Source organism: Loxodonta africana, chromosome 12 (genome assembly GCF_030014295.1).
Source record: "Loxodonta africana isolate mLoxAfr1 chromosome 12, mLoxAfr1.hap2, whole genome shotgun sequence".
NCBI lineage: Eukaryota > Metazoa > Chordata > Mammalia > Proboscidea > Elephantidae > Loxodonta > Loxodonta africana.
This window is the reverse complement of record NC_087353.1, coordinates 50,536,141-50,561,500: the sequence shown is the minus strand read 5'-3', so window position 1 is coordinate 50,561,500 and position 25,360 is coordinate 50,536,141. Positions and strand designations below refer to the sequence as shown.

The 25,360-nt window shown below is 39.8% G+C and overlaps 1 protein-coding gene across 1 annotated transcript in view; it reads left to right on the top strand.

Annotated features, from left to right (window-relative positions):
• The window catches only part of LOC100676088 (sodium/nucleoside cotransporter 2-like), an 83,649-nt gene extending 63,187 nt beyond the window's left edge, over positions 1 to 20,462 (top strand). Inside the window, 15 exon segments of the mRNA XM_003420542.2 lie at positions 9,570 to 9,683; positions 10,050 to 10,127; positions 10,576 to 10,656; positions 11,101 to 11,181; positions 13,298 to 13,423; positions 13,509 to 13,562; positions 13,564 to 13,635; positions 14,428 to 14,432; positions 14,506 to 14,601; positions 14,603 to 14,687; positions 14,880 to 15,077; positions 16,191 to 16,272; positions 17,591 to 17,689; positions 17,900 to 18,005; positions 20,170 to 20,462. Of these exon segments, the coding sequence (XP_003420590.1) occupies positions 9,570 to 9,683; positions 10,050 to 10,127; positions 10,576 to 10,656; positions 11,101 to 11,181; positions 13,298 to 13,423; positions 13,509 to 13,562; positions 13,564 to 13,635; positions 14,428 to 14,432; positions 14,506 to 14,601; positions 14,603 to 14,687; positions 14,880 to 15,077; positions 16,191 to 16,272; positions 17,591 to 17,689; positions 17,900 to 18,005; positions 20,170 to 20,287 (1,395 nt within the window). The 3' untranslated portion in view covers positions 20,288 to 20,462.
• Positions 20,463 to 25,360: the final 4,898 nt, after the last annotated feature.

Below are 25,360 nucleotides of genomic sequence, written 5' to 3'. Positions count from 1 at the left end.
TGTGTTCTGCTCTTTTTATAAGACACTGCTCAGAAAGGATTAGATTTAGGACCCATCTTGCTCTGGTATGGCCTCACCAAAATAACAAAAGAAAAGCCCCATTTCTAAACAGAGTCACATTCACAAGTACAGAGATTAGAATTCCAATATATGATTTTAGGGAACACAATTTAATCCATAACACAAAGGCTTACAACTAAATTCTTAACAACTTCTGGTATTTAACTCCTTTGAAAATGTTTGCTTCTAAGAGAAATTTTAAAGGACCTAGACCAGTTATTTTCAAACTGTAGATTCTGATCCATTCACAAGTCTTGATATCAATTTTGTGAATCCAGCATTACAGAAAGAGTGAAACAAAAAGTAAAGAAAGTAGGGTGGAGCCAACCTGGAGCTATAGACAGAAGCACTACATTGTCCCTCCAAACCAAAGACTCGAAGAACTAAGTAAAACAGAGACAAATGTCAATCCTGGAACCCTAAGCATCAAATGAAGAGATAAAGAATTCAACCAAGCACAGACTAGAATAAGAAACTGACACAGAACAGAGAGCAAGGAGAGATACGATGGAGAAGAGTTTCCTTATCAGCTAACGCAGCACTGATTCACCATCTTGGACTGCTGTCAGAGATCAGCAGAGAGTACAGGAAAGCAGCTTCACAGAGCTCCCAGCATGAGACAGAGCACCCAGTAACCAGCAATACACACTTTCCACCCCCCACCCTTCTTCACCCTGTTCAGTATTCACCACTTCCTAGCAGGCCAAAGTTATTTGGCTGGGAGGTGCTGGCTCCATTCCACTTGGATTTGCCCCACCCACACCAGCTGGCTCCTTCACTGCCATTTCGTTGTTATCGATGTTGCTTTTTTTGGCTTTTTTTTGTTTCTTCCCTTTCTCTCACCTCCTTGCCTTTCTTTTTCTCAAACACCTGACTCCGTGTGCCATCTTCTTTGCTTCTTGAGCAGGCATCCCCAGCCCATGCAGCCATGCTGGTGGAATCACTGGTGCTTTTGTTTTTTGTTTTTCTTCATTTCTCAGATTCTCCTCTCTCTCTATTTATCTACTTTTCCTGTCTCCTGAATACCTGGTGCTGTGTGCCATCTCTGCCCCCTCTGGCCAGGCTGCACAAAGCAACTTGGGAGCCACTTCCCCTTTCTGCACAGCCACATCGGTGGAATCCCTAGGGGCAATGTTTTTTGTTGTTATTTTTCTCTTTTTTTCTTCCTTTTTGTTTTTCTTCATTTCTCAGTTTCTAATCTGTCTTTACTTTCCTCCTTTTCCTGTCTTCTGAATACCTCATGCTGTGTGCCATCTCCACCCCTTCTAGATGGACTGTGCCTTGAGGCCTGGGAGCCACTTCTGTAGTCAGTGGTGGGACCCCTGGGGGCATTTCTTTTCTCTTTTTTTAAAAATTAATTTACTTTTTTTTCCTTTTTGTTTCTCTTCATTTCTCAGTTTCTGATCTCTCTCCACTTTCCATCTTTTCCTATCTCCAGAATACCTGGCCCTGTGTGACAACTCCACCCCTTCTAGATGGACTACGCCCTGAGGCCTGGAAGCCATTTCCCTGGTCACTGGTGGGATCCTTGGGGGCATTTCTTTTTTTCTTTTTTCCTTTTTGTTTTTCTTCATTTCTCATTTTCTCCTCTCTCCACTCCAACAGCAGGCTCCCTCAGCACTTTTTGCTTTTGTTTATTTATTTTTTTTAGTTTCAGTTTCTCTTTCATCTCTCTCTTCTTTCTCATACCCACTTCAATCCACACATCACAACCTCTCCTCCACCCTCCTGCCTATCTGCACTGTGTGCTGAACATTGCACCCCAAGCAGAACAGGCATGGCCTACCAGAACCTGCCCTGCACTTATCCGTGGCCTGCCCTGTTGGTCCCAGTACATGCCACAAACAACCCATCCTAGCCCCTCCCCTTCAGCTGGACCTGCCCTGCTACACCATAGCTGAAAGACTGACTCTACCTATTGGACAAGGAGGTGAAAAGTATCGTGCCCACATACAAGGAAACAACAAAGAATGGACAGCGTGACTGCTCAGACATAACCAAATAAAACAGAAAAACAGTATGAAACAAACAAATCTTCAATCAGTAAATGAAGAAAATAACTACTGAATGTCCCAAAGACAGCAGTCAATATCAAAACATTAAAAAACAGGACAGGATGGTTCCAGTAGCCATCCAAAATGAAATACCAGATGACTTTCCAGTAAAAGAAAAAACAGTAGAACTACCTGATAGTGAATTCAAATCTCTAATATTCAGAACTACCCCAGAATTGAAGCAAAAAGCAGACAAAAATGAAAAAAAAAAAGACAAATTCATGGAAAAGGCAGACAAATTCAAGGAAAAAGCAGATAAATTCATGGAAAAAACATACAAACCAATGGAAGAATACAGGAAAATAATACTGGAACAAAACACCAAAATAAATTCACAACTAGAAATCATACAAAAGCAATAATTAGAAATCCAAAAGATAAACAATGAAATTTCAGAAATGGACAGTGTCATAGAAGGTCCAAAGAGCAGGTTTGAAACAATGGAAGACAGGATCAGTGAAATTGAAGACAAATACCTGGATACAATTTTAAGGAAAAAAAAAAAAAAGAATGAAGAAACCCTGAAAATGATGTGGAATATAACCAAAAGCAAAAAATTTGCAAGTGATAGGAGCTCCAGAACAGGGGGAGAAAAAGGAAAACACAGAGAGGATCATTGAAGAATTGCTGACAGAAAACTTCCCTAATATCATGAGAGAAGCTCAACAAGTCCCATATAGGATAAACATCAGAAGAAAATCACCAAGGCATATCATAATCACACTTGCTAAAACCAAAGACAAAGAAAGACTCCTTAGAGGAGCTCGAGAAAAACAAAAAGTCACATACAGAGGGGAAACAATAAGACTAAGCTCTGATTTGGCAGAAACCATACAGGAAAGAAGGCAATGGGATGACACATAAAACCTTGACAGAAAAAAATTGCCTACCAAGAATAATACATCCTGCAAAAATCTTGTTCAAATATGATGGTGAAATTAGGACTTTCAAGATAAACAGAATTTAAAGGAATATGTAAAAACCAAATCAAACTTATAAGAATAATTAAAGGGAGTCCTTTGGTTTGAGAACAGACAACAGCCTGAATCTAGGATGCAAGATTACATCAACCAGATAGCGACCTAGGAAATGAACTCTCAAAGACTATTCAGAACTAAAAGATTTACAAGAGGAAACCAGAGAGGTTAATCTGTAAAAGACAACAACTTCAGAACAATAAAAGAGGGAATAAATGGTGTAGGTATAGAACATTCTAAAGAAGAGGAAGGCAAGATGATACCAAGTAATAAAAGACTGGTTCAAACCTAGGAAGACAAGGGTAAATTTCAAGGTAACCACAAAGAAAATTAACAAACCTACTTATCAAAATAAATAAGAAAAACATAAAGTCTCAGTAAAAACAAAGTCTACAAAAACAGAAGAAATGGAAAAAAATCCACACACACACAAAAAAAGAGGGCACGCAGGAGAGTAAGGGGAACAAAGAAAACATCAGCACCACAAAAAAAAAAAAAAAAAAAGCACTACCAAATGAGAACAATAAACTCACACTTACCAATAATTGCACTGAATGTAAATGGCCTAAATGCAGCCATAAAGTTACAGAGAGTGACAGAATGGATAATAGGATCCATCAATATGCTGTCTACAAGAGACACACCTTAGAAACAGATGTAAATTTAGTAAAAAATCAAAGGATGGAAAAAATATATCAAGCAAACAGCTACCAAAAAAGAGCAGGAGTGCCAATACTAATATCAGATAAAATAGACTTTAAAACAAAATCCACCATAAAAGACAAAAAAGGGCATTATATAATGATTAAAGGGATGATCCGCCATGAAGACATAACCATAATAAATATCTGTGCATCCAATGACAGGACTCCAAAATACATAAAACAAATTCTAACAGTACAGAAAAGAGAAATTCACAGTTCCACAATAATAGTGGGAGACTTCAACACATCACTCTTGGTAAAAGACAGAACATCTAGAAAAAAACTCAGCAAAGATACAGAAGATCTAAAGACCACAATCAGCCAACTTGAACTCATAGACATATCTAGAACACTCCACCCAACAACAGCAAAGCATGCATTCTTTTCCAGTGCACATGGAATATTCTCCAGAATAGACCACATCTTAGGCCACAAAGCAACCCTCAAAAAGTCCAAAACATTGAGATAATACAAAGTATCCTCTCTAATCACAGCACCATCAAAGTAGAAACTAACAACAGGAAGAGCAAGGGAAAAAAAATCATGGAAACTGAATAATAACCTGCTTAAAAACGACTGGTTAATAGAAGAAATCAGAGATGGAATCAAAAAATTCCTAGTATCAAACGAGACTGAAAACACATCACACCAAAACCTATGGTGCACAGCAAAGGCAGTGCTCGGAGGTGGATTTATAGCAATAGATGCACACATCGAAAAAGAAGAAATGGAAAAAATAAAAACAGTAGTTACACAGCTCAAATAAATAGAAAGAGAACAGCAAAAGAAGCCCATAGCCTCCAGAAAAAAGGAAATAATAAAGACAGGAGCAGAAATAAATGAAGTAGAGAATAGAAAAACAATAGAAAGAATCAACAAAAGCAAAAGTTGGTTCCTTGAAAGGATCAACAAAATTGACAAACCACTGGCCAAACTCACAAAAGAAAAACAGGGGAGGATAAAAATAACACAAATAGAAAATGAAATGGGGGACGTTACAACAGATCCAAATGAAATAAAAAGGATCGTAACAGAGTAGTCTGAAAAACTATACTCCAACAAATTTGAAAACCTAGAGGAAATGGACAAATTTCTAGAAACACACTACCTACGCAAACTAACACATGATGATGCTGAAAATCTGAACTGACCCATAACAAGAGATTGAAAAGGTAAAAAAAAAAAAAAAAAAAAAAAAACTCCTAACAGAAAAAAAGCCCTGGTCCAGATGGCTTCACTGGAGAATTCTACCAAATATTCAGAGAAGAGCTTATGCCAGTACTACTCAAACTATTTCAGAACATAGAAAGGAAGCAATACTGCTGAATTCATTCTACAAAGCCAGCATAACCCTGATAACAAAACCAGGCAAAGACACGACAAGAAAAGATAATTACAGACCAATATCTCTCATGAACATAGAAAAGGAAGCGATACTTCCAAATTCATTCTATGAAGCCAGCATAACCCTGATACCAAAACTAGTTAAACACACCACAAAAAAATAAAATTACAGAACAATATCTCTCATGAATATAGATGCGAAAATTCTCAACAAAATTCTAGCCGATAGAATTAAACATCATATCAAAAAAATAATACACCACGACCAAGTAGGAATCATATCAAGTATGCAAGGATGATTCAACATTGGCCAAAACCAATCAATGTTATCCACCACATACATGAAAGAATCACATGATCATCTCAATAAATGCAGAAAAAGCATTTGACAAAGTCCGACACCCGTTCCTGATAAAAACTCTCAATAATATATAGAAGAAAAATTCCTCAACATAATAAAAGGCATCCATAGAAAATCAACAGCCAACATCATTCTTAAGGAGAGAGGCTGAAAACATTCCCCTTGAGAGCAGGAATAAGACAAGGATGCCCTTTATCACCCCTACTATTTAACGTCATGGTGGAAGAACTAGCTAGAGCAACAAGACAAGAAAAAGAAATAAGGGGCATTCAAATCAGTAATGAAGAAGTAAAACTGTCCCTATTTGCAGATGATATGATACTATACATAAAAACCCAGAAGACTCCATGAGAAAACTACTAGAAGTAACAGAAATGTTCAACAAAGTAGTAGGATACAAGATAAACAACAAAAATCAGTTGGATTCCTATACACCGATAAAGAGAATGGCGAAAAGGAAATCGGGAAAAAAAAATACAATTTATAATAGCCCCTAAAAAAACAAAATACGTAGGAATAAATCTCACCAGGGATGTAAAAGACCTATATAAAGAAAGCTATAAAACGCTAGTGCAAGATATCAAAAGAGATCTATATAAATGGAAAAACATACCATGCTCATGAATAGGTAGACTAAACATTGTGAAAATAACAATTCTACCCAAGGCAATCTACAAATACAATGCAATCCTGATCCAAATACAAACAATAGTCTCTAACAAGATGGAAAAACTAATCATTAACTGTATATGGAAAGGGAAGAAGCTCTGGATAAGTATTGAAGAATAAAGTAGGAGGACTTGCGCCACCTGACCCCAGAACCTACTATACAGCTACGGTAGTCAAAACAGCCTAGTACTGGTACAATGACAGCTACATTGACCAATGGAACAGAATGGAGAATGCAGGTGTAAATCATCTAACTATGATCACCTGATCTTCAACAAAGGGCCAAGGTCCATCAAATGGGAAAAGACAGTCTTTTTAACAAACGGTGCTGGCAAAACTGGATGTGCATCTGTAAAAAAAAATCAAACAGGACCCATATCTCACACCATACACATAAACTAATTTAAAATGAATCAAAGACCTAACTATAAAACCAAAAACTATAAGGATCATAGAAGAAAAGATAGGATCAACACTCGAGGCCTAATACAAACCATAACTAACAACACACAAACTCTATAAGATAAGGTGGATAACTGGAATCTCCCAAAAATTAAACACTTATGCTCATAAAAAGACTTCACCAACAGAGTAAAAAGAGAACCTACAGACTGGGAAAAATTTTTTTGGCAATTACAAAATCCGACAAAGCTCTAATCTCTAAAATCTATGCGGAAATCCAGCACCTCTACATCAAAAAGACAAATAATCCAATTAAAAAAATGGGCAAAGGAAATGAACAGACACTTCACTAAAGAAGGCATTCAAGGCTAACAGACACATGAGGAGATGCTCGCGATCACTAGCCATTAGAGAAATGCAGATCAAAACTACAATGGTTTTACTGGCACCCTGGCATTACTGACACACACACAAAAAAAAAAGCAGAAAATAACCAATGTTGGAGAGGCTGCAGGGAGATTGGAATTCTTATGCACTGTGGGTGGGAATGCAAAATGATATGGCACTTCCTTAGAAAGCTAGAAATAAAAAAGCAATATGATCCAGCAATCCCACTCCTAGGAATACATCTTGAGAAATAACAGCCATCACACAAATAGACATATGTACACCCATGTTCATTACAGCATTGTTCACAATAGCAAAAAGGTTGAAACAACCTAGATGCCCATCAACAGGTGAATGGATAAACAAACTATGGTAATTCATACAATGGAGTGCTACACAACAATAAAGAACAATGATGAATCTGTGAAGCACCTCACAACATGGATGAATCTGGAGGGCATTATGCTCAGTGAAATAAGTCAATCGCGAAAGTACAAATATTGTATGAGACCACTACTATAAAAACTCATGAAAACATTCACGCACAAAAAGAAACAAATCTTTGATGGTTATGAGAGTGGAGTGGTGGGGATGGAAAAACAGTAAATAGACAACAGGTAAGTGATAACTTTGGTGATGGGTAAGACAGTACACAATACTTAGGAAGCCAGCACAACTTGTACAAGGCAAGGTCATGGAAGCTCCATAGACACACCCAAACTCCCTGAGGGACTGAATTAATTGGCTGAGGATTGTGGGGACCATGGCCTTGGGGAACACCGAGCTCCATTGGCATAACATAGTTTATTAAGAAAATGTTTGACATTCTACTTTGGTGAGTAGTGTCTGGGGTTTTAAAAGCCTGTGAGCAACCATCTAAGATACTTCACTGGTCTCACCCCTTCAGGAGCAAGGGAGAATGAAGACATCTAAAGACAAAAGGAAAAGATTAGTCCAAAGGACTAATGGGCCACAACTACCATGTCCTCCACCAAACAGTCTAGTACAACTAGATGGTGCCTGGCTTCCACCACCAACTGCTCTGACAGACATCACAACAGAGGGTCCCGGACAGAGCTAGAGAAAAATGTAGAACAAAATTCTAACTTACAAAAAAAAAACCCAGATTTACTGGCCTGACAGAGACTGGAGAAACCACAAGAGTATGGCCCCTGGACACCCTTTTAGCTCAGTAATGAAGTCATTCCTGAGGTTCACACTTCAGCCAAAGATTAGACAGGCCCATAAAACAAAATGAGACTAAAGGGGCACACCAGCCCAGGGGCAAGGACTAGAAGGCAGGAGGGGACAGGAAAGCTGGTAATGGGGAGTCCAAGGTTGAGAAGGGAGAGTGTTGACATGTCATAGGATTATTGACCAATGTCATAAAACAGTATGTGTACTAATTGTTTAATGAGAAGCTAGTTTGTTCTGTAAACCTTCACCTAAAGTACGATTAAAAAAAAAATGAAGAAAATACTGATCTTGAGGTTCACCCTTCAGGTAAAGATTGGACAGGCCCATAAAACAAAATGAGACTAAAGGGGCACAGCAACCCAGGGGCAAGGACTAGAAGGCAGGAGGGGACAGGAAAGCTGGTAATGGGGAGTCCAAGGTTGAGAAGGGAGAGTGTTGACATGTCATAGGATTATTGACCAATGTCATAAAACAGTATGTGTACTAATTGTTTAATGAGAAATTAGTTTGTTCTGTAAACCATCTAAAGTACAATAAAAAAGTAAAATACTGAGGTAGATGGAACAGAATTGGCATGTGAAAAAGTCTACAATACATTATTTAGTGAAAAGAGGAAGTTTCCATATATAGACTATGATTCTATTGAGTTTTTGTGATATACACATATGTGTTTATGTATAGAAAAAGTATAGAACAATAAGCACAAAAATGTTACTGTTCTTAGGCGGGTGGGACTTTGGCACACTTTCACTTTCTCTGGAGCCCTGATGGAGCACAGTGGTTAAGAGCTCACCTGCTAACCAAAACATTGGCAGATCAAACCCACTCGCCACTCCTTGGAAACCATATGGGACAGTTCTACTGTGTCCTATAGGGTCACTATGAGTCAGAATAAACTCCAGGGCAACAGGTTTGGTTTTGGTTGGTTCACTTTCATTTTCTACCTTTCATTATTTCAGTTATTTTACACAGAATATATATTACTTTTATAACCATAAAAAAGGAAACAAAATGTCGTGTAATTAAAATTAAAATTTCCCTCAGAATGGAAAAAAAATAAATAAAGGAAGTAGAATACAATAGATAAATAAGCTTGTATTGTACATAGGATGCTAAAGTATTGGTTTATGAAACTTTTATTTGTATGTATGTGTGTTTGTATAAGTGTCATCTAAACTCTAGACACATTTTTAAAAAATCGTATGGACATATTTGGCTCTTTACATATTGCTGCCCTATTCCTTTTTACTACACTGACTACTCCTTACTACATTTTATCCCAGATTTACTGTTAACGTTTTACACTGATTCTAACCAGATATACATGTCAGGCACCCATATATAAAACCACAAGCAGGTAATAGGTAAGTAGGATTTAAAACTTACATTGGAATAAATTTCTTATTGATCCCAGGTATCCTGGAGGGCAGTGCTTTGGGGTCTGGGTCTTCAATTTGTCTTTGGGATCTTGGTCATCAGAACTGATCCTGGATTTATTGCATTCCAGTGGCTGGGAGACCAGATTTAGGTATGAGAAACTGAATGTGAGGATTCTGCTCTTTTAGAACACTAGGGAAAGGAGTTTGTGGGGAAGCATTGACTTGACAGCACTGGGTTTATTAGGAGATTGAGCTGTCTTGTTAATGATGGTTGTGGGAGATCTGTTGGGAAAGGAGAGTATACTGGGGTATAACTAAGAATATGAGTAAAGAGAACAGAGCTGCTAAGTCCTTCTGTTGTTCAATGAGCAGTTCATGGGGATCTAGCCTGCCTCCATACCGTCAAAGGGAGGCCAACCTCAGGAGCAGTACTGGGACCTAATCATGAGCGAGGCTGATCCAATTTTCTCCTATGTCCTTCCCGGATTCACTCTTGTTCTCTTTCTTTCCTTCAGATTTTCCTGAACTACACTGTGGCTGGATCCAGTTTTGTCTTTGGGGATATGCTTGTCACAAATGTCTTTGCTTTTCAGGTTGTTTTTTTTATCTGCTTTATGAAAAGGAATGAGGATCACTGGGTGGTAAAGCAGATGATGAATATGTGTGTTCAAGAGATCAGCCATCCTGTATACCAATTTGAACATAAAGAGAGGATTTAATCCCATCAATAGAGGAAACAACATCAATCTCTTGCCCTTTGATCATTACCATCCTGAAACTGGGTGAAATATGGGTCAGGCTAGGAAGTCTCAGGTAAGACCTCTTTGTGGCTTAGTACTAATGGGATAATAGATTCCCAATACAGTTTTAATTTATTCCTACGCTAGTTTGCACTTAAATATCCATTGAGTGTCTCCACCATTCAGATACTCTTGGTAGGTCGAGAGCTTAATTTGGAGGCCTGACCCAGAGTCCACTTAAAGTATACACGAGCACATGCGGTGTAGTGTCCTACCAGCTGCTCCATGATTCTCCCTAGAGGACTTACTCATCATCCTTTTCTTTGGATGTGTGATGTCCATGCTCTACTATCTGGGCCTTGTGCAGTGGGTGGTTCAGAAGGTGAGTCCCTTCTCCTATACTAGTCAGGAGATGGGCCTTCATTTTGTGATCTGTCAAGAGGCACGAAGATGATGGTTCCTTTGGAAAATGCTCATATGTAAGATCTGGAGGAAGTTAGAACCAATGTAAAAAGGTAAATTCTTCCAACCACACCTGATATCAAATGGTTAGCCCCAGGGCCTATATAGGTGGAGAGGAAAGCAGGAAGAAAAAATGGGCTGGACTAGTCTTTCATACTGAGTTTCAGTTTATTTGTTCTAAAAGCCAAGAGTCCTGAGTTCTGGTCCAGGCTCTGTTTATAACCTGGTTTGCGGTTTTGGGCTTGTCACTGTACTTCTGTAGGCCTCATTTTTCTTATCAATAAAATGGAAAGGGAGGGGTTTTGCTGGACATTTTCTAAGATTCCTGCTAATACTAATGGCTTAGGTCACTGTATCCCTTTAGATTGCCTGGTGTTTGCAAGTCACCATGGACACCACTGCCACTGAGACCCTGGCTGTGGCAGGAAACATCTTTGTGGGTATGGTAAGTACCCAGAGGCCTTCTGGTTTTCTTTTCTCTGTGAAACTGGGAGCTTGTCAGAAAACAGGTTGAGAAAAGTGTGTTTTCCTTCAGAAAAGTCAAATAAATGAAGACTGTGTGGCCAGCCAATGGCTGATGGGGAAAAACCTCAGAAGCTCAAAGGGGTTCAGCTCATTGCTTTCACCATTCATGCCTGATAATACTTATCTGGGCATTCTTAATCTGGACATCTTTAGCCACAGATCCAACTTTTTACACGGGGATTTAAGGGAATATCCCAGCCTATATCTTACCCCCTTCAGGCCTAGGAAGTGTGTTTGATTTATATTCTGGTTTCTCCCTGTGACTTCCTGTGGCCCTCTTTTTCTAGAGTCTATAAGGAGGCAACATCTTGCCTTGCTCATGGCTAACACCAAGGTTCTTCCACATATACTTGTTTGGTACCTTTTTCTGTATGGAATAAGTGTTCAGTATATGCTATTGACCCATCACCTCAGTGTTAAGAACTATGGCTTGTCAAATTAACCAGGAGTTAGTATTGAGATCTTTCTCTTCCAAGGCCCACAACCTCCTTCTGAAATGTTCTCAGAGTACTTCTGGATACTTGTACCTTAGCACTTACCTTACCACATTTTGCAAAATAGTTTTCCTCTTCTAGGTTCTAAGCTCCTAAGAGTAGGAACTTTGCCTTATTTATATTAATATCCTTAGCATCTAGTTCAGTACTAGGCAAATAGCTGGCACTTGTTAAATGGTAAATAACATTATCTTAGGTCAATGCTAGATATAGGTTACATAATTGGACCTTCATAATTTCATAACATTTTCACAAACATTATTTCTTTTGATTCTTTCATCAAAAGTGCAGTTAGATCACCTATTTGCAATTCACTTAATGAGTACTTGTTAAGCATCTTATATGTACTCAGCAAATGCACTGTACTCCATAAGTCCATTCAGAAAGTACATGGTTTTAGATCTTGAGAGCATACAAAAGAAACTCACCATTTCTCTTCTATAATATTTGTGACAGTATTTTATTGTATTTTCAGTGGAAGTGTACACAGCAAAACGGGCTCCTTTTTAACAATTTCTGCACATATTGTTCAGTGACATTGGTTACATTCTTCACATTGTATCAACATTCTCATCATTTCTGTTTTAGTTGTTCTATTCCACTTACCCTAGTCTCACATTGCCCCATCCTTCTCATCTATGCTTTAGAGTTAAAAGCATTAACCATTTGGTCTTATATCAAAAAAAAAAACAAACCCAGTGCCGTCGAGTCGATTCCAACTCAAAGCGACCATATGAGACACAGTAGAACTGCCCCATAGAGTTTCCAAGGAGCGCCTGGCAGATTCGAACTGCCATCCCTTTGGTTAGCAGCTGTAGCACTTAACCACTACACCACCAGGTTTTCCTTGGTCTTATATAGGTTATTTTTTATAAGAGTGCAATACTCATGGGTGATATTCAATACTTAATGAGCTAACATGCTATTTAACTAAAAAGTGACTTGAAAGGATAGTTTCTGTTCAAAGTTCAAAGAATATCTCAGAGTAGTAGTCTTGGGGCTTTCTCCTTCTTAGTGAGTCTAGTGGGTCTAGATTTTTTGAGAATTTGAAGTTCTGTTCCACATTTTTCTCCCTTTCTATCAGGATCCATCTATTGTGGTCCTCATCAGAACATATGGAAGTGGTAGCCAGGCACCATCTAGTTCTTCTGGTTTCAGGGTAGAAGAGGCCATGGTTCATGCAGACAATTAGTCCTGTAGAACAGTCCCTTCTCTGAGTCTTAGGTTTACTTCTTTCTCTTTTGCTCCAGACGAGCAGTGAGCTATTATGTAATATTTTAAAATTTAAATAAGACAAACACATATAACAGGTGAGAACAATGCCAATTAGAATATAGTTAGGTGCCAGAGGGAGTGAGACAGAAGCTGGGAGGGCCTGAGAACTGAGCTCAGTGCTCATTAGGTGGGGCTTTAATCTCACTAGAACAGTGCTCACACTAGAGGAGTGTGTGTCCAATGCACCCAGTCCCAGAAGCTGGAGTGGGCACTCTGGGGCGGGAGGCATACTGTCTTGGAATTTGACTGGCTTCTCCTGGCTTATAGTCAGAGGCACCTCTGCTCATCTGTCCATACCTTGGAGACATGACACTCTCTGAAATCCATGCAGGGATGACTGGAGGGTTTGCCACCATTTCAAGCACTGTGTTGGGAGCCTATGTATTCTTTGGGGTAGATATAGTGTGCTTGATCACTCCTGAGTGAGCCTGAGTTCTGTGTGCTGCAGCGGCACTGACCTCTATGTCTGGCCTTACAGATCACCTCAGTATCCTTGATTTCTGCCTCTGTGCTGGCTGCGCCTTGTGCTGTTTGCCTTGTCAAAGCTGGTATACCCAGAAGTGGAAGAGTCTAAGTTCAAGAATGAGGAAGGGGTAAAACTGCCTGTCCAATGAGGTACAGGTGGTCCCCGGGTTATGAACAAAATCCATTCCTAAGTCTGTCTTTAAGTCGAATTTGTAGGTAAGTCGGAACAGGCACATACAGTTCTTATTTAGCATCAGTTATTCAAATGTTTGTCTTAGTAGATAGTATATAGTTTACTTTTCTATGAGTATAAAACACTTCCAAATCCACTAAACCATCTTAAACATAATAATACGGTACATAATAATAACAATAATACTGTCATAGTAAAAGTAACTACATACAGTACTATACTGAAGAGAGAATCTGTGTGTGTGTGTAGGTATACAGTACTATAACAAAATATTAAAGAAACAGTTCTTAAAGCAGTTTAGACGAACCACTGAAGCCCAGCGTCACAAAGTAGTGCTTGCATTCATTATTATGAACCATTGTATTTAACTCAAAATTTTGATACGATGGCTTTATGGTAGTCCATTCTTAAGTACGAGTTGCCCGCAAATCAGTTCACAGCTGGGAACTGCCAGTATGTAATGAGATGGCGAGGTCAGGTACAGATCAAGTGGCACTGTAGTGGCAGAGGCCTCATGTCTCCCCGAGGGGAATATGATTCCACATCCTCTCTTGCCTATCTGCCTCTAGCTGATCACGTTAATTTTCTTTTTTTTGCATGCCTGTACCCTCTGTCCCTGGTCGCAGTGCAATTTCATGGCGATTATATGAGATACTGCTTCAAAGTAAAGTCCACTAATATGGTTATTGAGGAGGCCCATCGCGGCTCAGACCGGCCTTGTGCCTTCCTCATATTGTAGAGACAGTGGGTTTATCTTCTCTGAGGGCTGAGACTACTCTAGACACAAAAATCTTCCCCTCGTGCCTGATAACCACAGGAAAGAGAAGAATATCTTGGAAGCTGCCAGCAGGGGAGCCACAGATGCCACAGGCCTTGTTACTAAGGTAACAGCCAACCTGATTGCCTTTTTGGCTGTTGGCCTTCATCAATGCTGTCCTCACCTGAATAGAGGAATTGGTGGAGATACAGGGGTTCAGTTTCCAGGGAAGGATCACAATTGTTGGGGTGTCCCCTGGGATGTAGATAAACAGTCCTTGAGCTGTGCATGTCATTCTGACACACAGGAAGCAAAGAGAAAGCATAAATTGGAGAAGGGTGGAGGGGATTAAGTCAAGGTTCAAGAAAATCCTTGGCTCCTGACTGTTGTTATTTGTTCTTTCTTTTCCTGGGGCCTCTCTTTCTTTCCCTTAGGTCATCTGCTCCTACGTTCTAAGGCCCACAGTCTTCATGATGGGTATAGAGTGGGCAGACTGTCCCATAGTGGCTGAGATGGTAGAGATCAAGCTCTTCATAAAAGAGTTTGTGGCCTATCAGCAACTGTCTCAATATAAGCACAAACATCTCTCTGGAGTGGAACAGTGGATTGCAGATGAGAAACAGTGGATTTTGGTGGGTAGCAATCCAGAAAACTATACATAGTCTCAGCTGTGGCTACATGCAGGCAGACATAAAGTGTTTGTTGCAGACAAAAGTCTGTTGCAGACCCACAGGTCCCTTTCCAATGCCCCAGACCTAACCATGAAGCAGGAATAAAAGTATGCATCCAAACCACCAAACCAAACCTGTTGCCATCGAGTCAATTCTGACCCATAGCGACCCTGTAGAACAGAGTAGAGCTGCCCCATAGGGTTTCCAAGGAGAAGCTGGTGGATTTAAACTGCCGACCTTTTGGTTAGCACCTGAGCTCTTAAGCACTGTGTCACCAGGACTCCAAAGATTTAAACTGCCGACCTTTTGGTTAGCACCTGAGCTCTTAAGCACTGTGTCACCAGGACTCCAAAGCACGCTTAGCAGCCTCTATATCCCATATCTGAACTACCCTGAGGTCTGTGTGCTATTTCTCCCCCACCCGCTGACCCAACATCTCTCTGTAACATAATTATTGGGTCTTTGCCATTGGGGCAGTTCAGGAAGGACACTATTTTTGATGGTTTAAGGTCCCCTTCTTCACTTAAGGAGTCATTGGGTGTCAAAAACAGTTAAGCACGCCACTACAAACTGGAAGGTTACCAGTTTGAACCTAATCAGAGGCACATTGGAAGAAAGACTTGGCAGTCTGCTTCTGAAAGGTCATAGCCTTGAAAATTCTATGGAGCACGATTCTACTCTGCAACACATGGGGTCTCCATGAGTCGAGATTGACTCGACAGCAAATGATTTGTTTGTTTTTCTTCACTTATAAATTTAATTTGCTATAAGCTTGTCTCTCCTTCTCCCTTCCTCTGTCTCTCTAGTTCCTCCCTCTATCCCAATCCTCATTCCTAGGTCTTTTCCTTATTCTTCGACTTCAACAAGAGCAGTATGGGACAAAGAGGCTATGGTGGTTTCCATATCATTATCCCGGCCATCACCCAGGAGTAGCTATTTCCTGAGTGTCACTTACACATTCCTTACTACAGAAAAGATCAGGGGCTCTGAAACTTCTATCGTGATTAAAATGCTGCTCACACAGGACTGAGCTTATTTCTTTATTTTTGTTTTCTAAAAATTTTTTTTTTCTAGGAGAGAGCTGAAGTCATTACAACGTTTTCACTCTGTGGATTTTCCAATCTTATTTCCGTGGGAATCACACTGGGAGGCTTTTGTGAGTTAATGCATCTCCCCAGCTCCCCAAAGCCTGCCAGACCCCAGCTTCTATAGTGTATAGTCCTGGTGCTTCAGTACAAGCTGAGACCAGATAGAGAAACTGATGTGAAACGGACCCTCTCAGACCGCAGTTAATTAGGAGCCAAGACAATCATGCTACCTTGCTATGCGTGGAGCCCAGGCTGGGTTTACAATCTCAACAGCTACTTTTTTCCTTTGGATTGGAGGCCCAAAAGACCAATTTTTAATTTTGTTTTTATTTTCCCTACATGTGAGACAATATAATGATACTGCTTCTGTTTTGCTATTAAATTGTAAGTAAAGACATTTTGGTTTTTATTCAGTATTGAGATACTTTTTGAAATTCACTTGCATGCTAGTTGTCTTCACAGAAACAAGAGTTGCACAAGGAAGCAGCAGACACATACGGCAGATAGTAAGATTAAGTGGTGTAAAGTTTTGGATTAAAAGCTGCAAGCCACCAGGTGTAGAAGGAGCATCTGAAGCATACATAGATATATCTAGGCTACTGGAGATGTTGCCGAATGTAGGCGATGGTCAGAGAAATAATTTGTGGAAGGAGGAATTGTCCTTGAGGGCAGGGACACGGGAAAATGACTAGCAGATTCTAAGTGTTTGCAAGATCCAAGTTAGAACTAGATCTTGGAAGGAATGGAGTATAAGAAGAAATACAGCTCAGTGACCCATTTTTTATGGCAGTCATATTGCCATATTTGGTAGCCGATTGAACAATTTAAAGATGAAATTATTTCCTTTCAGCCTATCTTTTTCTGCTAAACACTTGTCTATATCTTTCTAATTCTGTTGCCCAATTATTGCCTGATTATGAGGTTTTTATCCTGAAGTGGGATATTGATTGTGTGGCTAAGTCTTAGATGAATGCTGCCCTCCTTTTTCTTCTGCTGCAAAATAGTCCACCTAATTCTAGTCCAGAATTAAGAGTGCAGATATCAGCTGATGAACCTTCAGACGTTTGCACCTATCTGGAACCACCCAGAGCTTTGCTTGATCCAGATACAGCTTGAGAATATTCACAGAACCACTGAAGTTGCCTGACCTCCTTAGGGTCAGACACACAATCCTCGACCTGGGGAATGTCTGAGTTAGTAATCCCTCAGGACTAATGTATATATACATTCCTGAGAGTACCACTGGCAAGCCTTTGAGGCTTGGTGGTAAAGGTTGCTATTCATCTGCTATGTTTTCTTCCTCTGCATTCTTCTAAATGGGGACTATGAGATTGCCTGATTGCCTGGTGGGGGGGAGATCAAGTTATTTTGTTTTGTTGTCTGCAGCATCAGTGGCACCCCACCGGAAGAGTGACTTGTCCAAGATTGTGATCAGTGCCCTCCTTATGGGGGCCTGCACATCCCTCATTAGTGCCTGTGTGGCAGGTAGGTGCCTCAGCTTGTCTCTTGGCAGAAATCATTTACCTAGGTCATGACAGAATCTCTCCCAAAATATTGATTTAACCATCCATTCCACAGATGCATAGAAAAGGCACCTAATCTATAGTGTATTTCATTCACACCCAAAGAAAAAATAAAGAACCTTAAGGAGAATGTGCAAAATCTCCCTCTTAGTATCTCTGTCTCATTTTCCAGGAATCCTCTACATCCCCAGGGGAGCTGACTGTGTCTCCTTCCTAAGCACAAATTTCACCAACAGCAGCTATGAAACCTACGTGTGCTGCAAAGAGCTCTTTCAGAGGTGAGCACCAGGACCCCTTCTGCCTCCTCTTACACTCTAGACTCCACTCCAGAATCTTCTGGAGGGAAAGAAATAAGATATTGAGCATAATCATGTGGATGCTGACTAGAGTGCATGAGAAGGGAGATAGGTCTTTGTGATGGCCTAGGCCTGTGTTCCTTTCTCTTAGTAGAGTGATCCTCACTATTATGAGCTCTAGTATGGATGGTTGACAGATTTTATCCTCATCAGTGGGGTACTGAGAAGTAGAAGGGCAGGGAAAGAAGTAGGAAGGGCGGTTTCCTTGATAAGAACTGTATTTATTGTGGTTAAACTATAGATGGGTATAGGCAGACTCAGCAATGGTTCTAAACGGTTAGAAAGTTAAGGGTTCTTCAGGCAGAAAAGGAGAAGACTGACAGAGAACAAAGTTGAATTGACAGAAGAATCATGATAAGTTCAGATAGTGTGGAAGTGAATTTGTTTACCAAATTATGGAATATTAGAAGAAGAGAATATATTATGAAGCTACAAGATTAGTTTTAGGACACACGAAACACACAAAAAGGAGGATTTCAGACACTAGAATGTTTGGTGCTGCCAAAGTAAAATCTGTATGTATTGGTGGTGATGTACAGGTGAGTGGAGAGAGTTCTGGGAGATGAGGCTGGAAGATCATAAAAAGCCTTGTATAAAATGCTAAGGAATTTAGGTTTTGACCTGTAGAATTCTGAACACTGGCATGATCAGATATGCTTTTTCAAAAAACCATTTTTGGTAGCCATTTAGATGCCAAGAGAATAAAAGCACTTCTGTAATAGCCCAAGTGAGAGATGATTGTGGTTGTGAGGATGGAGATACATCAGACCAAGCAGAATCAACAGGATTGGTTGTTGGCTAGATATGAGGGAGGCGTGGGGTGAGAGAGAGAAATGAGTCTTAAATGACTGTCTCCTTTCTGGCCTGGGGAAATGGGTCTAAGTGGTGCCATTCAATCACTGAGAGGAAGAGGACTAGTTCCAAAATGGGAGTGAGGATGGAGATTATAGCTTAATTCATTTTTGGATACGATGACTTGGAGGTACTTGTGGGACAATCATGTGAAGCGATTCATAAGCCAACTGGAGTCTGGGGTTCAGACCAGAAATCAGAGCTGGAGATGGAACTGGAAGTTATTAAGTAGGCAATCTGTTGACAATATAGTTCAGTGGCTAGCTGCTTAATGGGTTACTAGGCCAAGTTAACACATGTTACCTTCCTGTGTTTGGAAGTTATCATCAAAAAAAGGTAACCACTGTCCCCCCCCAAAATAATCCTTTTGGTGTACTACTAGAAATAAATTATAAACTGGTTAGATTGTTGATCTGGCAGTTTTGATTCTTGTGGCAGTTCTTGTGGCAGCTCAGTGGATGTCTTTGTAAGTATAATCTATAATAAAGACTGAAGTGAAAATGGCTAACGTTTGTTTAATAGAGTTCTCCTTACATCACTGAACTTTACTCAAATATTAGTGAAATACCCTTTCTTGCTCATTTATGCCTTCAAAGCTCCAACTACCTTTTTGTCTAAAGCCCCATACTGAAGATCTTCAGCATCCAGAATCTGAAATGTTTTTGTCCAATTAATTTATATTAAATAAGCTTGGGATGTTTTTCTTTCTCAAAAGGAAATGGCCTTGGGATGCCACCTCACTTTTTTGAATAGGTTCAATTCTAAATCATTTTGCAAAGCATTAACTTCACCTCAGCAATGTCTGGAAAAGAAATTCCCAATAGGATTATGGTTAGGAATTGGGCAAAGGAACAGAACACATTATATAGGGTTTCTTACCATTATTATCTTGGGCATGAAAGAGAAAATAAACTTCATTGAGTCCTATTTATTTGGTCATTGCTGATGGATCCACTTATAGGGGTTGTTTTGTTTTTTCAGCTGGTTAGTACAACTTGGAGCCCTAGTGGCGTAGTGATTAAGACAAGTGCTAATCAAAAGGCCAGCAGTTCAAATTCACCACCCACTCATTGGAGACCCTGTGGGGCAGTTCTTCGCTGTCCTATAAGGACACTATGAATCGGAATCGACTCAATGGCAACAGGTTTTTGGGTTTTGGTACAACTTACTGATACAGTATTGTTGCATTACATTTATCTGACCCACTATGTATCTCTCTGGCTTTTCATTTCAGTACTTCTCAGAACGGCACCCATGCTCCTTCTTTTTCTGGTCCCTGGGAAGGCAATGAGTTCAATGTTATGGTCCTCGCTAACTGCTGTGGAATCTACAACCATTCTACGTGTGTCTAAGGCTGGTCTATTTCCACAATAGTATTGACCCTGACAACTTTTTGATGACGAAAGTGTTTATACTCAGAATACCTGCTCTACAATTGATTCATCAATATCTTTAACAGTAAATATAAAATTTTCATTTTTGGTATCTCAATAATGATAATTAGCACTTGTCTTTTCATTATTTGAACTGAATAGGAAATTTCTCATGGGCCCTGCCTGAGCTCAGGTTTGAAATGATAAATATTACCATGTCAAAAAAAAATCTTGAAAATCTTGCTCCTAATTGCCATCTTAAAAATTATGTAATGCAGTGCGCTATAAATGTGATTTAGCCTATAATGTGTACTGAAGGGGAGAAAAGTTGTATTTCTTAGAGATCTGTGGGTGAGCTGAGATTTGTTTAGTAAGTTACATAGGAAAGGTACGTGACTATTTAATGAGTAGATTTTTTGCCTGTCACACATTTATAAAACTGCATACTCCTTGGCATCATTACACAGTAAACAGAAGATAATACTTTTGTATACGAACGTCTAAGGAATGTTCATTTCCTAATGCTTTAGTGCCATATTTGCTTTAAGTTTACAGGTAATCTGTTACGACAGTGATTTTCAACAGGAAGAGGGGTAATTTCACCTCCCAAAACACATGCAACTATGTCTGGAGACATTGGTTGTTGCAACTAGCATTAAGTGGGCAGAGATCAGGGATGCTACTCAGTATCTTACAATGCACAAGTCAGTACCCACAACAAAAAATTACCTGGCCCAAAATGCCAACGTTGCTAAGGTTGACAAACTCCAAATTAAAATATTTACATGTTTAGTTTTATTTATAATATTATTCACAAAGTTTTAAGGAAGGGTGTCAAAATGATATGGGGTGCCTCAAAAAGTAAAAAATAGAATTATCATTTTACTATATTATTGTTAGGTGTCATCAAGTTGGTTCTGATTCACAGTGACCCTATGTACAAAAGAACGAAATACTACCCAGTCCTATGCCATCCTCACAATTGTTGTTAAGCTTGAGCCCGTCGTTGCAGCCACTGTGTCAATCCGTCTCCTCAAAGGTCTTCCTCTTTTTCGCTGACTCTGCTTTACCAAACATGATGTCCTTCTCCAGGGACTGGTCCCTCTTGATAACATGTCCAAAGTACATGAGGCAAAGTCTTGCCATCCTTGCTTCTAAGGAGCATTCTGGATGTACTTCTTCTAATACAGATTTGGTCCTTCTTCAGGGATATATCATGTCCATGACATATTCAATATTCTTCACTAAAAAAAAAAAAAAATTTTTTTTTTTTTTTTAATGCCATAAAGACATTAATCCTTCCTTGGGCTTCCTTATTCATTGTCCAGCTTTCACATGCATATGAGGTGATCGAAAATACCATGGCTTGGGTCAGGCACACCTTAGTCCTTAAAGTGGCATCCCTGCTTTTTAACACTTTAAAGAGGTCTTTTGCAGCAGATTTGCACAATGCAACGTGCCTTTGATTTTTCGACGGCTGCTTCCATGGACATTGATTGCGGATCCAAGTAAAATGAAATCCTTGACAACTTCAGTCTTTTCTCTGTTCATCATGATGTTGTTTACTGGTCCAGTCTCGAGAATTTTTGTTTTCTTTATGTTGAGGCGTAATTCATACTGAAGGCTGTAGTCTTTGATCTGCATCAGTAAGTGCTTCCTCTTCACTTTCAGCAAGCAAGGTTGTGTCATCTGCATATCACAGGTTGTTTATGAGTCTTCCTCCAATCCTGATGCTGAATTCTTTTTCATACAGCCCAGCTTCTCGGATTACTTGCTCAGCGTCAGATTAGATAAGTTTGGTGAAAGGATACAACCCTGATGCACACCTTTACTGATTTTAAACCACATAATACCCCCTTGTTCTGTTCGAATGGCTGCCTCTTGGTCTCCGTACAGGTTCCTCGTGAGCACAATTAAGTGTTCTGGAATTCCCTTTCTTTGCAATGTTATCCATAATTTGTTCTAATCCACACAGTCAAATGCCTTTGCATAGTCAATAAAACACAGGTAAACATCCTTCTGGTATTCTCTGCTTTCAACCAAGATCTAACTGACATCAGCAATGATATCCCTCGTTCCAAGTCTTCTTTTGAACCTGGCTTTAACTTCTGGTAGTTCCCTGTCGATGTACTGCTGCAACTGCTTTCGAATGATCTTCAGAAAAATTTTACTTGTGGGTGATATTAATGATATTGTTTGATAATTTCCACATTCTGTTGGAATAGTACTATTCACAGTTGCCAGATAAATACAAGAAAGAGTGCAAATGTCCACTAGTGGATGAGTGGATAAAGAAACTGTGGTATGTGTATACGATGAAATATTATTCAGTCACAAAAAGGAATGAAGTACTGATGCATGCATGCATGAATCTCCAAAATTTTACGCTAAATGAAAAAAGCCAGGCACAAACTGTCACGCATTCAATGATTGCATTTATGTGAAATGCCTCCCCCTGCAGGAATAGTGTCTTTACTGCACAGACTAAAAGACATATCCTGTGATTAGGCTGGGTCTCAAAGAGGAGGAAGTTAGAGACTGAGCCTTAAATATCTTTGTTCTTTCTCCCAAACTTACCACTCCCAAAAGTCTGCCTCTCCTCACAGGATACCTCAAATACAAATATCCAAGGAGGAGTGAGGGAGGGAGCAGAAAGAGGCCAGGATCCTCTTTGTAGCTGAAGTCTCTCTGCTTAGAAACACAAAGCTTGTACATAAGTATTGACCATTAACGGCCTTCTTTTCAGGAACTTCTTGTTTTTCGGATGTCATTGTGTTGCCGAAGGGGCTCCTCATTTATCTTGGGGCACTAAGCCACGCAGTTGCTTAGGAATTCCTGTGCTTCAGTGCCCTATGTTGTTACTCACTGAGATGGAATGTGTTGTTCTCACCATGGGTGTGAATGCTCTTTCTGTTGACATTGCTTCTCTACATGTGCTGTCAACTCGCAGGCAAGCATCTCTGTGGCAAGTAAGAGGTCAGAACCACTGAGTTGTCTTCCCCATCCCAATTCACACCTTGAAAAGTCCTCCTTATTTTGTATTTCTCAGTCCACATGGGAAACCACTCCCAGGAAGTTAACCTGTTTGAGCAAGAGCCAAGCTTTGGTCCAGTGCATCCCCCGGGGCATTTTTTGATACTACAATCTGACTAGGGAGTCAGTTCCAACTCTCCTTTCATCTTCCATGCTTGGGAGGGGTATCGTTTCAGACTACAGGCAGCTCTTCCTCTTCCCTTCTGTCAGCCTTCTCCCCACTAGAGTTCAGTAAGCACATTTGAATTAGATCTTTTCTATCCTTTCTAAAGTCTTCACAGCATTCTCATTTTAAAAATGAAGAAAACAATGCTCATGGAGGTTAAGATGTTTATTTAAGATTGTCCAGCTAGGATGTGTTACAGCCAGAACACAAACACTCTTTTGACTCCCTACATCTCCATCAGTGAAGCATTTGAGGCTCCACATTTACTGGTTTCCAGTCTCCCACCACATCCGTCTGTCCTCCTGAGACTGCTGGTTAATGCTATGCCCCAATAAATGCCTTCATTTTTCCATTCTTGTCCATGCTGTTTCCTAAGTATGGAAGAACTCTTAGTCATTTCCCACCTACAAAAATCCTATTCAGCTTTCAAAGCTCATCTCAAATATGAATTATAACATTAGCGCTGCAGAAGACTCAGAGGGGACAATGTTGAATTTAATAAAATCTTGATGAGTTTGGATAGTGTGAACATGGACTTGAATTTTTTGTTGCTACCATGTGTTTTCATTAATGGAAGCATGCTGAATCTTTGAGTGTTGAATTTTTGGTAGGTAGTATGGATTTTTTTCTTGCCCCTCCCACAAGCCTACCCTTAGAGTCCATAGGGACACACTGTGTCCCACTAATTCTACCCCAGAGCCTCTTCTGAGTCCACTGGGACATATGTGACCCAAAAATTTTTTTCAAAATTTCTGTTTTCCTACAAAAAATGCACACACCTCAAATACAACACCCTGCAGAAACAGTAATTTGTAGCACACTCCCATTTTTTCAGTTCCATCTATCAGCAAATCTTGTGTGCTCCTTCTCTTGCTTGCAGCTTCTTCCTGCCCTCTCTCTCTCTCTCTGTCTCCGATATAGTCTGACCTTTTTGTGGGCAACATTTACTGGAAGGAAAATAGCCAGAAAACTTTGTGTGATCTCCACTGATGTATATCTTTTGAGATAAATGACATGAGGAGAAAAAGCACTGGATTCCTGGATTCCTAAAAAATAAGAAAGCAAAGATTTTGGCTAGGTGAGGAGGGACTCTAGAAAGAGCTGGTGGCTTCTTGGGAGCAAACAAAGGTGAGGAGTGGAGAGGGTGCCGTACAGCCTAATGGTAAAGTCACCAACTCGTGACCTTAAGCAAATCACTTAATCTCTCTAAGGCTCAATTTCCTCCTCTGTAAAAAAGGACATAGTAATTATACTTGTCTCATAAAATTGTTGTGAGCATATAAAGTGTTAGTGCTTATGTAGTACCTCACACACAAAACAAGCACATAATAAATAGCTGTTATTATTTATTTATCAATACTATTAAAACAAAAATCATATTAAGCCAATAATATAAATTAATTTAAAGTTTATTTAATGTACAATTTGCAGGCAACACTTCTCAGTAGAGAGTCAAAGTATTCCAGAGATGAGGGAACTTCCAAAGATTCTTATACCCCATCTTATCGACATTGCCATGGAAACGGGGCCAGAACAGTGTTTTCATAATAATGATTTGCCCTAACACAGCTTCCAGTCCAACCCCTGAGTTTCTGCTTGTCAAAACTGACTGCACTTCGATAATTCTTCCAAAAGCAGTCATCACTAAGCTGCTTCCTAGGCTGTTGTGTGACTTAAAGGTGACTTTAGGAAACCCGTTTTCTCAAGGCTCAAGGTTCAAAAGAAGATTGCAGGGCAATGTCCTGGGTTAGTCACCCCAACTCCATGGACCCCAGAAATCTGAAATCCAAGAGAATTGAAAACAGCTCTCGATACATAGTTAAGAAGTGGTAAAGCAAGTGTAGTCATTTGAG